We start from the raw sequence: 16905 nt of genomic DNA, 5'->3' as shown, positions 1-16905 counted from the left end.
ATTGAGTTGAGAGTTAATGAGTGGCCAGCATGGAGAGCGGTAAAGTTACGCGGATGAAAAAGTTGTTAAGCGATCACCGCAAGAAGCGGCCGCGACTAGTGAATAAGTTAAAAGTTTATAATTGAAGTGGGAAATAAAAAGCGACGGACGCAACAGAGTAGATTTATTGGAAAGGGGTGGCGGAGTTGCAGGATTAAAGATTGGCGGAGGACTCGATCTCCGACGGATGACAAGAAGAAGAAGACTGGCAGAGGACGTGGCGGAGGATAGAAAACTCGTAAAGGTGCACGTGAGTGGTGGTTTCTTATTAATTTCTCCTCTTTCCCTATTCCCGGCCATATTACTAAAACATCCCCCCCTGGTGTCACACTTTTCAAATAAATATTCTTGTGAGAGTACCCTGGGCAGACTGAGTCTGTCCCCAGCTGGAAATTTACTACTTTACAGACTGTGCTTTTATAAGGTGGAGTGTTGTTATAAATTTCAATCCCTAATTGATCTCGCATCATGAATGTTATGGACGCAGAGTTCAGAGATTTTTCATATTTTAATATTTTGAACCAATTAAAAAAATTAACAAAAGCTGCACCGCTATATATATTTTGAACCAATTAAAAAAATTAACAAAAGTTGCACCGCTCGGGATTCAAACCTTCGACTTCTCGATCGATCGTCACGCAGCTACTCACTACGCCACCTCACTTTTGGAAGCTGCGGGGGCAAAGCTGAAATAGATTCACTGCTGCAGCCCCATCTACCAAAACTAAACCAAACTAACAGCTGATGTGATTCTAAGAATCTGCTGGAATAACCAAACTTTTAAAAACGCACATTTAGTATGGTTAAAATTTCAATTTCGGTGTATTTAAAAATATAAATTAAATAAAAAACTCATTTATGAAAATATAAAAATATTTTGAAACAATTTAAAAAAACCTACATCAGATTCACCGATCGAGATTCGAACCGAGACCTGTCGATCGAGCGTTATGCTGCTAACACACTACGCCACCTCACTTCTCCAAGTGCCGCTGGCAAAACTCAAATAGATTCACTGCTGCAGCGCCATCTACCAAAACTAAACGAAACTAACAGCTGATGTGATTCAACGAATGTTTCTAGAAGAAGTTTTAATGTATGTGTGCACACGTATACGATTTCAGAAGATATAAGAGCTAGAGACTTCAAATTTTTTGTTAAATGTCCGTAATTACAGCGCGCATATCAAGTTTATCATTAAAAATCGATAACTCATCCCGATCTTTTTTTATCGATAAAAAACCGTATCGAAAAAAAAATTTGAAGTCTCTAGCTCTTATATCTTCTGAAATCGACGCGTTCATACATACGGACAGTCAGACGGACAGGGCCAAATCAACTCAGCTCGTCACCCTGATCAAGAATATATATACTTTGTGGGGTCTGCCACGCCTCCTTCTGCCTGTTACATACATTTCAACAAAACCATTATACCCTGATTTCCCATTGAAAATGGGTTCAGGGTATAAAAACGCACGCACACACAGGCATACATACACACACATACACACACACATACACACACACACACCCTAGTACGTTCGCTGAATTATTCAACGAATGTCTAATTCAAGAGACGTTCCCGGCAAAATGCAAAGCCCAGAACCTGGTGTTGCTACCCAAGGCTGGCAAACCACCAGATGAGCCATCTTCATACAGACCGATCTGTCTCTTAGACACCATGGGAGACTGGAGACTGTGATTACTAGCGCCAGAGGCCTGTCACCAAATCATTTTGGATTCCGGAAGGCCCGGTCAACGACGGATGCGCTAAACAAAGTTGTTGGTTTGGCCACTTCCGCCATCCATGGCACAAGATGGAAAGAATGCCTTCAATACAGCTAGTTGGGATATGATACTGAATGCGCTGTCACAATATAATATCCCTAAATATCTTAAAGAAACAATAAATAGTTACTTCAGAGGAAGAACACTGGTATACAATACGAGTGAGGGTCCCTAAACTCATACAGTGTCAGCTGGAGTACCCCAAGGCTCAGTGCTGGGGCCTCTCCTATGGAACATCATGTACGACGGCGTACTGCGTTTGGAACTACCAGCAGGCGCGCACACCATTGGCTTTGCTGATGATGTCGCTGTCGTAGCCATAGGAAAGGAGCTCAAAGATACAGAGGATATGTGCAGCGAAAGTATCAATCGCATACGAGCTAGCGGCACACAAAACTGAAGTTGTCCTAGTCAGCAGTCGCAAAAGAGTGGAAACTGCCAATTTAAAGATCGGCAGCGTCACCATTGCGTCAAAGAGGGCGATAAAGTATCTTGGTGTCATGATAGACACAAGATTAACTTTCCGCGAGCACTTAGAGTATGTGCATAAAAAGGCAGCTGATTCTTGTAGAGTTCTCTCGAGAATTATGCTTAACACGCGGGGACCTAAACAGCAACGACGTCTCCTTCTAATGAGCGTCATTAGGTCCGTCATCCTCTATGCTGCGCCAATGTGGGCAAGAGCGATGGCAACGCCGAGCTACAGCCGAGGCATTTGCGGGATCTACAAACTGAGCGCAATCAGAGTCAGCTGCGCTTTCAGGACTATCTCCGATAACGCGGCGCTCGTCATAGCTGGTATGGTACCACTGGAGTATTTGGTCGCCGAAACCGTGGAGCGGAATTCGCACGCGCCTGCGCGACTCAACGCTATCAGGGCGAACAGCATTGCACGATGGCAAAGGAAGTGGAATAGCTCAGCTAAAGGGCGGTGGACGCACAAGCTCATCCCAGAGCTCGAACCATGGGTTAACCGCAAACACGGCGAGGTTAACTTCTATCTTTCGGAGATGCTCTCGGGCCATGGATGCTTTCGGAGCTATTTGAAGCGCTTTGGTCACGAGGAAACTGACGAGTGCGCTTGGTGCGGGCGAGGTCATGTGGAAGACGCCAACCACATCCTTTTCGCATGTGGACGGTTACTTTTTGTGGACATACGATCTTCATGAAACTTTCAGATTATGATTATACCATGGATATGTAGGTGTAGGAGATATAATTTTATAACTGGTTTTTGATAAGGTTTTTTATCGATAAAAAAAGATGATGAGTTATCGATTTTTAATGATTAACTTGATATCCGCGCTGTCATTACGGACATTTTTAAAAAAATTTGAAGTCTCTAGCTCTTAAATCTTCTGAAATCGACGCGTTCATACATACGGACAGACGACGGACAGACAGACGGACAGGGCCAAATCAACTCAGCTGATCGCCCTGATCAAGAATATATATACTTTTTGGGGTCTGCCACGCCTCCTTCTGCCTGTTACATACATTTCAACAAAACCATTATACCCTGATTTCCCATTGAAAATAGGTTCAGGGTATAAAAATATAACGGGATGATTTATCGAATTTTAAAAGCAAACTCAACATCCGCGTTGTATATACGGTCATTTAAAAAAAATTCAAGTCTCTAGCTCTTATATCTTCGGAAATCGACCTTATATCTTAATCATGTACCTTCCTGGATAAGAGAGTCATGGCTCCGTGTTTCGTTTTTTATATTTAGACCAATCTGTACATCCAACCCACAGGCTGCCATATACGTAGAGCCCACGATTTTGATTTTCTCTACTCGATATTTGTCCCTATAATAGGACAACTAAAACAGAAATATTAAAAGCTAGCAATTGAATTGGTGTTGCCAGATCTTACAATTTGGTCGAATTCGGAAATAATCTCATTGAGAACTCGTAAGTTAGGCAAAGTTAATTCGAAGTTTTTGAGGGAAGCGAACATAACAGCCACCATATCGTAGCTCTCATAATAAAGCTCGTGTTTGGCCAACGAAGTCAGGTAGACATTGACTGCAATAAATGATGTATTCATAACTATTCAATATGAAAATTAAGTAAGCAACTTTCGTACCAACATGGGCTGGCAAAATGTTGTGCAATAAAATTGTTATCGATTGGGCAGCTATACGGGAATCATCCTGTTTTTTTATTAGCTCTACACTCCATCTAAATAGAATGTTTGTATTATGGAATTAACACGTAAGTTCTTGACTCACTTGTAATTGATTTTATTATCGAATTCCGTCTGTCGCTCCTTGAAAAATATAACTAACAAAGTAACTAAAATCAACAGGCAGTGTGCGTATTCAGGTAGAAAATATGGGTTGGTTGTCAAACTGGTGTGTACAACATACTCATATTGATAAAACATGATGATTAAATAGCTGATAGCCTCTAGCAAGCCAATAAATATTCTCATGTTAAACGGAATTCGTGTAAATATTATACTCATCATTATAATAAGGCACACCATACACGTCAGGGTCCACGGGGCGAAGCACATCATAAAATCAGGCTCGTACTTGTACAGTATGCTGTCGATATGCATTAACTGGAATTCATCCCGATCACAATCATTCTAAATAAAATAAATTGATTGTTATGATTGCTGCTGTCCAATCAAAATGTTTAGTTACCAACCAGCATAAGAGCAATAATACAAAAGTAAGATATAATGAAGTACATATATATACCGATGCGATTGATGAGACTGCGCTGTAAACTATCAGCGATTTTAAATAAGAAGCAGGTGAAAGGTGAGTATGTGTGTAACATTGTGGAATAGCGCCAATGGCAGATCTTCTTATACCAAGTTATAAATAGCAGCATGGATAACGTAATTATAAGAACTATATCCACATAAACTGAGAAGTTGTCCTTTTTTTGGTTATAAAATAGTTGTACGTATATAAGAGTCATACCGCAGCACCAGGCTAGGAGAACACTGTATTTCAACATATAGTCGGGTTGGTGGATATACTTATATTCCAGTCGGGAATCATGAAAATGCAATAAAAAACTTCCAATTTCTGACTTGGCCGTAGTTGACTTTTCTTTTTGTTTTTTGTGTTTAAAATTAAATATTTCATATACGACTTCTTTAAGTCTGTTTAAAGACATAATTTTAATGTGCAATGAGGTTAAATAAAATGATACTTACCCTTTGGGACCAAGCGGCATCTTTTTCAATTCTTCATCTAAAGATAGCCCATTGTCATTTGTCTCTTTTATAGAACTTATTGAGCCAGGATACTCAAAAGATTTAAATTCATTTGTTTTATTTTCATCAATACCGGTAATAAGGAATGTGACAACATTGAACTTTCGAAGGAAATGATCTTTGCGGGCTTTATCGGTGCCAGGATATACTTTGTACCTGTCGTCTGTCATTTGCAGAGTTCTTTCGCTAACATGAATTTGACCAGGCATACCAGTTGATTCCAATTGATTCGCAATTAGGACATCTGTACCTAATAAGATAATATTTATAAACAACTGGAGGTTGGTGGAAATTTTGCTTACCCCAAATATCATATTGTAGTTTCGCTGCCCCTAGGACACCAGCAAACAGTTCTCCCGAATGCACACCCACACGCATGTCGATGTCAATTTTTACTTTGTCTCTAAAATATAGATAGATAGATAGGTCAGAAGCTTAAAATCCTATTCGAAATACCCTATACTCAACCCGAATTACATTTTCAAGCATTCTACACTGCTTGTATTTATGAACACATATACAATAGCACCTGTATTTTCAAATGTAGATGCACATAGATATGCATAAATAAATTTCTTAAGTATGTGAGTATAGAATATTAGGACTTACGTCTTTAAAACTTCTTGTAAGTCAGAGAAAAATTTTATTTAAAAACAAGTAAGAACGCTCTAGTCGAGACTGCTCGACTACGAGATCCCTTGAACCCTTACAGTAATAGCTATTTCAATTACTATTAAAAACGCACATAAAGTATAGTTAAAATTTAAATTTCGGTGTATTCAAAAATATAAATAAATAGAAAACTCATTTATGAAAATATAAAAATATTTTGAAACAATTAAAAAATAACTTACATTAGTTGCATCGACCGGGATTCGAACCGCGGACTTCTCGATCGAGCGTCATGCAGCTAACACACTAGGCCACCCCACTCCTGCTAGCAATGCTGGCAAAACTCAAATAGATTCACTGCTGCTGCGCCATCTACCAAAACTAAACGAAACTAACAGCTGATGTGATTCAACGAATGTTTTTGTTGTAGCTGCTGCACGTGCGTTTGTTAATTGGCCAAATATTTGATTATTTTTTATTAATTTTTGACTGAACGGAATTCAATGAAACTTTCAGCATATGATCTACATATAATATTGAATATTTGAGAAATTTAAAAAAAAGAAAAATCATTCACAATTAGCTATAGTGGCATCTGATTTGAACTTGAATGTTTATACTCGATAAAAATATAACGGGATGATTTATCGAATTTTAAAAGCAAACTCGACGTCCGCGCTGTATAAACGGTCATTTAAAAAAAAAATTCAAGTCTCTAGCTCTTATATCTTCGGAAATCGACGCGTTCAAACATACGAACAGACGGACAGACAGACAGACGGACAGGGCCAAATCGACTCAGCTCGTCGCCCTGATCAAGAATATATATACTTTGTGGGGTCTGCCACGCCTCCTTCTGCCTGTTACATACATTTCAACAAAACCATTATACCCTGAACCCATTGAAAATGGGAAAAAAAAAATTAAAAAAAAAAAAAACAAGTAAGAAAGCTGTAGTCGAGACTGCTCGACTACGAGATCCCCTGAACCCTTGCAGTAATAGCTATTTCAATATTTTTTCGCGCCTTTCAGCTTACACAAGAAACACGCACAAGCACACGCACGCACAGACAGGCATACATACATACACATAAACATTTACACATATACACAAACACATACACACACAAGCATAAACACGCATGGGCGCAGTGAGCGCCTACTATGAGAACTCAAATTATGACTATAGCATGGATGTATATATTTGCCAAAACACAAGTCTCTAGTATTTAAAATACGCCTTTTACAAATATGTGCGTGAGGGGTGGATATAGTGGTAGGGGGTAAATTTTAACAAAAACCGAAATTGCATATAAGCATACATTAGAAATTTGGAGACTCCGGAAATAAAGGTGTAAAAGATATAATTTTATAAGTAGTTTTCGATAAGGTTTTTATCGATAAACAAGTAAGAAAGCTCTAGTCGAGACTGCCCGACTACGAAATCCCCTAAACTCTTCGAGCAACTGATATTTCAATAAATACTCACATATGCGCACATACACGCACACACACAGACATACGTACGCACGCATAAACACGCATTGGCTGCAGTGTTGGCTTACTATAGGAACTGAATTCTTCTGGATGGACTATCTTCATGAAACTATCAGATTATGAATATAACATACATATGCATGTATTTGCTAAAGCACAAGTCCCTAGTATTTGAAATACGCCTTTTACAAATGTGAGGGTGAGGGGGTGAATTAGAGGTGGGGGTAAATTTTGCCAAAAATCGAAGTTATATAAAATGCATATAAGCACTAACCAGAGAACACATAGACCGGACAAGTAGTGTAAAGCGTTTTGCACACTTTTTTTCGGGAGTTATCTCCCAGACCCTTCGTATTTGCTCGGCTCCTCCATTTTTGGGTTCGGGCTACGAAAAAATACGAAAGCACAATCATTTCGCTTCATGCGCTCGACCGAGATGGTCAAATATTGAACAAAAGATCCCTCTATGCTCAATGTTTCCCTTGCTCTCTCTCTCTCACGATGCTCTCTGCTTTCTCAAATATGTATATGTATGTATGCATGTGAGCCTCACATTGTGAGCACAAGCAGCAGCTCACGAAAATTCAAATTTCTTCGCTGCGAGAACCCATGCCTTCCCTTCTGTGTGAAGAGTATACCGAACTTTTCAAACCGTTTGTCATGCGTTTTCCTTATTATTTGTGGGAAGGGTATGAAAGCGTTGGTGCGCATAATTAAAATGTTTTCGCGACGAGCATGCACACATACACTGTCCTTTGCTACATGTACTATGAGCATTTGTATGTCTGTGTGTGAAGCTCTGGCTGCCTGTAGCAATTTTAGGAGTCAGATTTTTCGGTGTTGAAAAACTTTGTACTACATGTCTAGTCTATGTGTTCTCTGGTCAGTGATATAAGTATACATAAAAAATTTGGAGAAATTTGGCTTTAAAGATGTAGGAGGTATAAATTTATTACTGGTTTTCGATGATGTTTTTAATCGATAACAAAATAACGAGGCAAGTTATCGATATTTAAAACAAAACTCGATATGCGCGTGCTATACACGGACCTAGGAAAAATTTCAGGTCTCTATCTCTTATATCTTCTAGGATCGACGCGTTCAAACAGACGGACAGACGGACGGACGGACAGAGCTAAATCGACTCAGCTGATCGCCCTGATCAAGAATATATATACTTTAAGGGGTCTGCCACGCCTCCTTCTGCCTGTTACATACATTTAACAAAACCATTATACCCTGATTTCCCATTGAAAATGGATTCAGGGTATAAAAAGATCGGGGTGAGTTATCGATATTTAATGATAAACTCGATATCCGCGCTGTAAATACGAACATTTAAAACAAAAATTTCAAGTCTCTAGCTCTTATATCTTCTGAAATCGACGCGTTCATACATACGGACAGACGGACGGACAGATAGACGGACAGGGCCAAATCGACTCAGCTCGTCACCCTGATCAAGAATATATATATACTTTGTTGGGTCTGCCTATTACATACATTTCAATAAAACCGGGTATAACTGATTTCACATTGAAAATGGGTTCAGGGTATAATTAAATATTCGTTCCCAAGAACTTTTGATAATTGCGATGGAACTTATCAAAACTAGGAAGAATGTTATTAACAGTTTGAAACAACCTTAATATAGTCCTATTATAGCTGAAGGTACGAGTAAAAATACGAGTTTTTAGTCTTTTAGTTACCAAGGTCAATGCAGCCATACAAATAACTACACGAATGGACATGGCTGTTTCTGAATCGACCACGTCTACACTTTTATAAAACAATTATATAGCATAATAGTGTAACATAAAGAACAATCGTTATTTTCCTTGGTACTAACCGAATTTCTCGAATACTATCGATCATACAAAGTCCTAAATCCACGCAGCATTTGGCATGGTTAGGATCTGGGTTTATAAGGCCCGCTACACAATAGTAGCAGTCTCCTAAGAATTTGATTCGCTGCACAGCATACTTGGAAGCAGCCTTATCAAATCTGGCATACAAAGCGTGCAGTAAAGCGATAAGCCTCTTAACGGGTAACTTTGTGGTTAACATTGTGTAGTTAACTATATCTGCATACAGAATAGTGACGTCTGTATGAATTTGAATGGATATAATTCGACATGTTCTCCTGATAGAGGGAGTTTTGTGTTGCTTTTCCATGGATTCAAGTCGCTTTCGAATATCATCTTGAATGGGCTCTGCTATCTGCGGTGGCAGTATGCTATGCAAAAATACTCTTTCCTGCGCACGCGCGCTTCTTAACGTAGTATCCTCCATTACATACTGATGCCGATCAAGTAGCGAGGCGCGCACAACTATCTCCCGCATTACGCGAAAATAGGTACCCATCATATTTAGGCAAATATAGTTGCATAACTCAACAATAAATTGGTTGAAACGTGTCGTATAACCCATTTTTTTTCGGTATTCAATGCCAAGATAGAGTCCAAAGTAAGTTACATACGTTATAGTCACAGAAAATGCAAGCATCACCGCAAGCACATATGGAACCGGCAAAAACATATAAATCATTAATATAATGTATACATCAAAGATTGTTTCCAATATCCAATCACTATTCCGATTATGGAAATAATTAAGCAGCAGATCTGAATAAGTAATATTTATATTTATAATGTTAAATAATAAAAATAAAAAAGATACCAACCAACTGAAACAATAGCCATCACGGCAATCATCGATGTAAGGGACATCATAAATTTATGTCTCATCACAAACTCCACATTTATGTTAGGCCACATTACTGCAATGATGACAGCGCTCAATGCAACATAGCAGAAAACGTCTATATATATTAAATCCAGGTGCTGTGCACACAGATAATTTAACAATCATTATTTAAATAATGCAGAGCCACCCTCTCACCACACAGGTCGTCAATAACAAAGTGCAATGCAATATTGTGAAAAACAAATGCAGCATCAGAAACACGCCGACGTAGTTGGCCCGGAGACGCATCTGGTGAGCATCAAATTTATCTTCAATACCCGCATCTTTACACTTCTTCTGAAAATGTTTGTATATACATATAAATATAATACAGTTGATGGCATTCATTAATTTAGAATATGGGGTACCGTTAAAAATCCATAGTCCCATTTTATTTCCTTTGTATAATTCAATTGACAAATCATTTTTAAAAAATAAAAAATATCAATATAATAATAAGAAAACAAAATGTAAAAACAAACCAAAAAACTAATTATTCAAAGAGTAGATGATATAATAGTTTTAAACAGAAAAAAAACACATATTCTCATAAAATAATAACTACATAATCAAGGAGTAGGTGATACATGATTTTGAAAAATATAGAATGATGCAAGCCGAATTGGCGTGGGCAGGAAATGCATCAGCCGCTAGGTCCGCAGTTATTTTCTAAAGGAATAGTATGCTTTTGAATGGGAGGTTTTGGTTTTCGAGTTTCCGCATGTTTATTATCGTTGCGTTGTTTTTGGCGCATGTCTGTTTCTGTTCAAGTTGTAGGATGACTTCCTTATCATCAGATGTATTAAGAAACTGATGGCGGTTATAAACAGAATGATGAATGTACTTGTTATGCAACTCCTAGAGTGCCTTCGATGAGAGAATTATTATGCATTCGCTTTCCATTGGTGTTATCTGTATTATCGGAGTTCCAGGTTTCATTACTAAGACCTCGATATTACTAAACCTTTCCTATTGACAACTAAGGTCTCGTTCCAAAAACTTAACAAGTACGTGCCTCTTAGATACTTCACTTCCTTCTGGCTTTCGATGGTTCCGTTGAAGATTAACTTTCCGCGAGTACTTAGAATATGTGCATAAAAAGACAGCTGATTCTTGTAGAGCTCTCTCAAGAATTATGCTTAACACGCGGGGACCTAAACAACGACATCTTCTTCTAATGAGCGTCATTAGGTCCGTCATCCTCGATGCTGCGCCAATATGGTCAAGAGCGATGGCAACGCCGAGCTACAGCCGGGACATTTGCGCGATCTACAGACTGAGCGCAATCAGAGTCAGCTGCGCTTTCAGGACTATCTCCGATGATGCAGCGCTTGTCATAGCCGGCATGGTGCCACTGGAATACCTGGTCGCCGAAGCATGGAACCATGGGTTAGCCGCAAACACGGCGAGGTTAACTTCTATCTTTCGCAGATGCTCTCGGGCCATGGATGCTTTCGGAGCTATTTGAAGCGCTTTGGTCACGAGGAAACTGACTAGTGCCCTTGGTGCGGGCGAGGGCATGTGGAAGACGCCAACCACATCCTTTTCGTATGTGGACGGTTCCTGGAGGAGAGCTGTTGTCTAGAAGAGGAACTGGACCACTCCATCAGAGCGGACAACATTGTCAACGCCATGCTGGAATCAGAGGATGCTTGGTAACTAAAAAGCACCTTCGCGGCCACAGTGTAATGGAGCTCCGCAGAGTTTAGCGAATAAGAAGACGAGCTGTACCAGGCTAAGGTAGCGCATAGTGCTTACGAAGCAATGCTTTACGGCAGTCCCGCAAGCATCGCGCGCTATCCCAGCACCACTCAACTTGCAACTTGTAATATAATAAGATTTTCAATAAACGAATATAAAAACAAGTAAGAAAATTCTAGTCGAGAGTGCTCGACTAGATACAACCCTGAACCCAACAAATAAAAATGCTAATTTAGTATGGCTGAAATTTCAATTTCGATGTATTTAAAAATATAAATAAAATACCAAACTCATTTAATAAAATATAAAAATATTTTGAAACAATTAAAAAAAATTACCATCAGTTGCATCGATCGGGATTCGAACCGCGACTTCTCGATCGAGCGTCATGCATCTAACACACTAGGTCACCTCACTCCTGCTAGCAATGCTGGCAAAACTCAAATAGATTCACTGTTGCTGCGCCATCTACCAAAACTAAACGAAACTAACTGCTGATGTGATTCTAAGAATCTGCTAGAATAACCAAACTATTAAAAACGCACATAAAGTATAGTTAAAATTTAAATTTCGGTGTATTCAAAAATATAAATAAATAGAAAACTCATTTATGAAAATATAAAAATATTTTGAAACAATTAAAAAATAACTTACATTAGTTGCATCGACCGGGATTCGAACCGCGGACTTCTCGATCGAGCGTCATGCAGCTAACACACTAGGCCACCCCACTCCTGCTAGCAATGCTGGCAAAACTCAAATAGATTCACTGCTGCTGCGCCATCTACCAAAACTAAACGAAACTAACAGCTGATGTGATTCAACGAATGTTTTTGTTGTAGCTGCTGCACGTGCGTTTGTTAATTGGCCAAATATTTGATTATTTTTTATTAATTTTTGACTGAACGGAATTCAATGAAACTTTCAGCATATGATCTACATATAATATTGAATATTTGAGAAATTTAAAAAAAAGAAAAATCATTCACAATTAGCTATAGTGGCATCTGATTTGAACTTGAATGTTTATACTCGATAAAAATATAACGGGATGATTTATCGAATTTTAAAAGCAAACTCGACGTCCGCGCTGTATAAACGGTCATTTAAAAAAAAAATTCAAGTCTCTAGCTCTTATATCTTCGGAAATCGACGCGTTCAAACATACGAACAGACGGACAGACAGACAGACGGACAGGGCCAAATCGACTCAGCTCGTCGCCCTGATCAAGAATATATATACTTTGTGGGGTCTGCCACGCCTCCTTCTGCCTGTTACATACATTTCAACAAAACCATTATACCCTGAACCCATTGAAAATGGGAAAAAAAAAATTAAAAAAAAAAAAAACAAGTAAGAAAGCTGTAGTCGAGACTGCTCGACTACGAGATCCCCTGAACCCTTGCAGTAATAGCTATTTCAATATTTTTTCGCGCCTTTCAGCTTACACAAGAAACACGCACAAGCACACGCACGCACAGACAGGCATACATACATACACATAAACATTTACACATATACACAAACACATACACACACAAGCATAAACACGCATGGGCGCAGTGAGCGCCTACTATGAGAACTCAAATTATGACTATAGCATGGATGTATTTGCCAAAACACAAGTCTCTAGTATTTAAAATACGCCTTTTACAAATGTGAGGGTGAGGGTCTCTAGCTGTTACATACATTTCAACAAAACCATTATACCCTGGTTTCCCATTGAAAATGGGTTCAGGGTATAAAAAAAGACACACACACACATCCACAGACCAATACACACACAAGCACCCATGCATAAACACGCATGGTCTGCAGTGTGCGCTCACTGTTAAAAGACAGTAGGTTGCGCAAAGAGTATTGTTTATTTATGCCAATTTTCATAAAATATACGTAAAATCTGAATCTGACTTTAACCTGCTATGCATTAAGCTAAAGGAAAACAGTTGTGAATTTTTCTCTTACGAGACAAGAGATACTAAGCCATTCAAGGCAGTTCTCTCTGGACTAGACAAGCAGTCCAATGATGAAGTAAAAACCATGCTCTTGAATCTTGGTCTCAGCTGCACTGATGTTAAGTTAATTGAAAAAACTACAAGAAACGGTTATAAACTGATATTGTATGTTGTTTACTTCTCTCCAAAGAGTATAACTATAAGACAGTTAAGGAATGATTATCCACACATAAACCACACTAAAGTACGTTGGGAGTATAAAACCAAAACCCACAATAAATTGACGCAATGCTACAATTGCCAACTATATGGTCACGGTGCTAATCAATGCGCAATTAAGACATCCTGCGCTCACTGTGCTGGCCATCATCTAACGACCGTCTGCCCTGACAAGACTGCAACAAAGTGTGCAAACTGCAAAGGAAACCACCCGTCTACAGATGTTAACTGCCCTTGCCGGCTCTCCTACCAGTCGCTATTACAAAAGCGTTCCAAATATAACAAAAGCAACTCAAACCAAAACAATTATGCTCCCCCATCAACGCCTAGGGCTGCTGCTGTATCCAACACCATCCAGAGTGTGCCCCAAACTACATCTCTGAGCTATAGCCAAGTCGTCACAAATGGTACAAACAACTCCACCAACCATGATCTTTTCACATTTGAGAATATTACTACTCTTACTAGGGAATTGATAAACAAACTTAGTCTTTGTAAAACTAAAAGCGATCAATTTAATATTATTACTGAACTAGCTCTTAAAAATGTGTACAAATAGTCAACCAAACGCTCTTAATATCATGGCATGGAACTCACGTGCCGTTTTCAATAAACGTCTAGAACTTATTAACTTTTTGAACGAAAACCAAATACATATATGTCTTGTCAGCGAAACTTGGCTGACGCAAACTAACAGATTCTTCATCCCTAACTATTCAGTCTATAGAAACGATCGCTCTGCCATTAGAGGACACCTTATTGAAAATGTTGCAATAAAAGTTTGTTTAGATGCTCAAACATCTCTTCTTGTAATTGCAGCCTACTTCCCTGGCATCTCAGCTAAATGTCTGAAAAGCCAATGCATCTCACCAAATGGATCAATTCACATAAAAGATATGTTTAAAGCCGATCTTCTTAAGATTTCTCGAATCAAAGACCACTATATTGTAGGAGGGGACTTAAATTGCAGAAGCAGAGTCTGGAACTGCTCTCGAGCAAACACTTTTGGCAATACCCTTAATGACCTTTCTACTTTGGGGAAATTCACTTTGTTCCACCCCAATGATTCTACAAAAAAAACTACAAAGGAAAGCCATCAACTCTTGATCTTTTTCTAACAAATCAACCCAGAAAGCTCTCTCATCCCAAAGTACATCTCTCTTCTGATCATCTGCCAATTACCTGCAAACTTGCTACAGATACTAATGCCAGTTTTGTTGAAACTTATCTGCAATATTCTAGGTCAAATTGGGAAACGTTTAGACGTACACTTGCAAAATCAATCCAGCCTGACCTAAATGCCTTAAAAGACTGCGTCCCAGACATAGCATTAATTGACTGTATGACCAAGACCATTACAGAAAAAATAACACAGGCAATTGAACACTGCACCCCAAGAATACAAGTTAAGTTACAAGCCCGAAAACTTCCAGCCAGAATAACAGACATTATTGCTACCAGAAATGCTGTTCAGAGGCAATGGATCAGAACGAGACTGCCAATCTGCAAAGCTAGAATGAATCACTTAAATAGATTCATAAAGCAGGAATTATTTAACCATAATAATACCATTTGGGGAGAAAAGCTGTCTAAACTGGGTTATAACTCTAACCCTTTCTGGAAACTTACAAAAATAATAAAAAACAAAAAGCCGTTTATTCCCTGCTTCAACCATGATAATAAGATCTACTCTACAAACTTAGAAAAGGCTAACTGTCTTAGCGAAATATTTGAGTCCAAACATCACATTACAGAAACCTTCTCTAATAGTGCTACCTCTAATTTAGTGCATAACTCTCTCACTGAACTCGCTATTGTGAACAATATCACATGCGACTCCCTTATTTCAACTACAGATGTAAAATCCATAATAAAGTCACTTAAAAACAAAAAATCACCTGGGATAGACAATATACCTAATATTTGTCTTAAAAACTTACCAGCAGGTGCAGTTGAATTTGTTACACTGATCTTTAATAGTTGTCTGAAAATTGGTTATTTTCCTCATAAATGGAAAACTGCTAAAATTATTCCAATCGGAAAACCAGGTAAACCTCCCAATTCTCCTTTGAGTTATCGTCCGATTAGCCTTCTGTGTGGTTTATCGAAAATATTTGAACGGATCATCAAGATCAGACTCAACACCCACCTTGAAGAAAACAATATTTTACCATCAATGCAATATGGATTTAGAGAGCACTATAGCTGTATCTTCCCTTTGGACAAATTGACTAACTTTGTCAAAACTAAGTTCGTTGAAAAGCAATCTCTTGGCTTGATAACCATGGATGTTGAAGCTGCTTTCGACACTGTATGGCACGACGGTTTAATCCACAAACTGAGAGCCAGTAACACTCCAGTCTACCTGATCCATATAATTAGAAGTTTCCTGACTGATAGACACTTCTGCGTATATTTGAACGAAACTTTGTCAGCCAAAAAATCCATCTGTGCCGGAGTCCCACAAGGCTCTGTTCTCGGCCCTATTTTATACAATATTTACACCTTTGACTTTCCAAGGACTTCAAGTTGCAAGGCCTTAATCTTTGCAGACGACACCATACTATTTTCTTCTGGTACATGTTACTCGGATATTTACAATAGTTTACAAAACACTCTAAACTCCATATATGAATACTTTTATAGTTGGAAAATTAAGCTCAATGCCAACAAAACCAAAGCACTATATTTTAGCAAAAAACGTAAGCCTTGTTCGCTACCCACTTCAGATCTTGAACTGAATGGAATTAAAATCTCATGGGAGGAATCTGTTAAATATTTAGGAATTACTTGTTATTTAGTAACCATATAAGTAACACCATAGATAAAATTAACAAAACTGTTCGAATTTTTTATCCATTCATAAACCGTCACTCTAAGCTTTCAAATAAAAAGTTAACAATTTACAAATCAATAATACTTCCAATGTTAATGTACGGATCTGAAATATGGAACTGCTCGGCAGTAACTCATTTGAAAAAACTCCAAGTTGCCCAAAATAAAATTTTAAAAATGATCCTCAACCTACCACGATATCACAGAACCACATCTCTACATAAAATAGCTGATATTAAAATGATTGATGAGCACATCAGTCACTCTAAA

At 38.4% G+C, this 16905-nt stretch overlaps 1 protein-coding gene across 5 annotated transcripts; it reads right to left on the bottom strand.

Moving 5' to 3' along the window:
* Nucleotides 1-3505: 3505 nt before the first annotated feature.
* Nucleotides 3506-10456, bottom strand: LOC108612874 (adenylyl cyclase X E-like). Of its 5 annotated transcripts, none has more exons than XM_089468247.1 (11): nt 10293-10456; nt 10081-10221; nt 9863-10022; nt 9029-9803; nt 5373-5473; nt 5011-5320; nt 4491-4956; nt 4067-4428; nt 3922-4016; nt 3709-3860; nt 3506-3655 (listed from the first exon to the last, which is right to left on the bottom strand). In XM_089468247.1, the coding sequence occupies exons 1-11, from the start codon at nt 10347-10349 to the stop codon at nt 3506-3508; spliced, it is 2769 nt and encodes a 922-aa protein (XP_089324373.1). In that variant the 5' UTR covers nt 10350-10456. The 5 variants fall into 5 exon arrangements, with proteins under 5 accessions (XP_089324373.1, XP_089324374.1, XP_089324376.1 ...); XM_089468248.1 differs by having other exon boundaries at nt 10081-10218; XM_089468249.1 differs by lacking the exons at nt 3506-3655; nt 3709-3860; nt 3922-4016; nt 4491-4956 and having other exon boundaries at nt 4265-4428.
* Nucleotides 10457-16905: the final 6449 nt, after the last annotated feature.

The sequence above is a fragment of the Drosophila arizonae genome, chromosome 4 (assembly GCF_054131065.1).
Source record: "Drosophila arizonae isolate 15081-1271.41 chromosome 4, UAZ_ARI_1.0, whole genome shotgun sequence".
Taxonomy (NCBI): Eukaryota; Metazoa; Arthropoda; class Insecta; order Diptera; family Drosophilidae; genus Drosophila; species Drosophila arizonae.
Note: the sequence above shows the minus strand (reverse complement) of the source record. Positions and strands in the feature narration are given on the sequence as shown.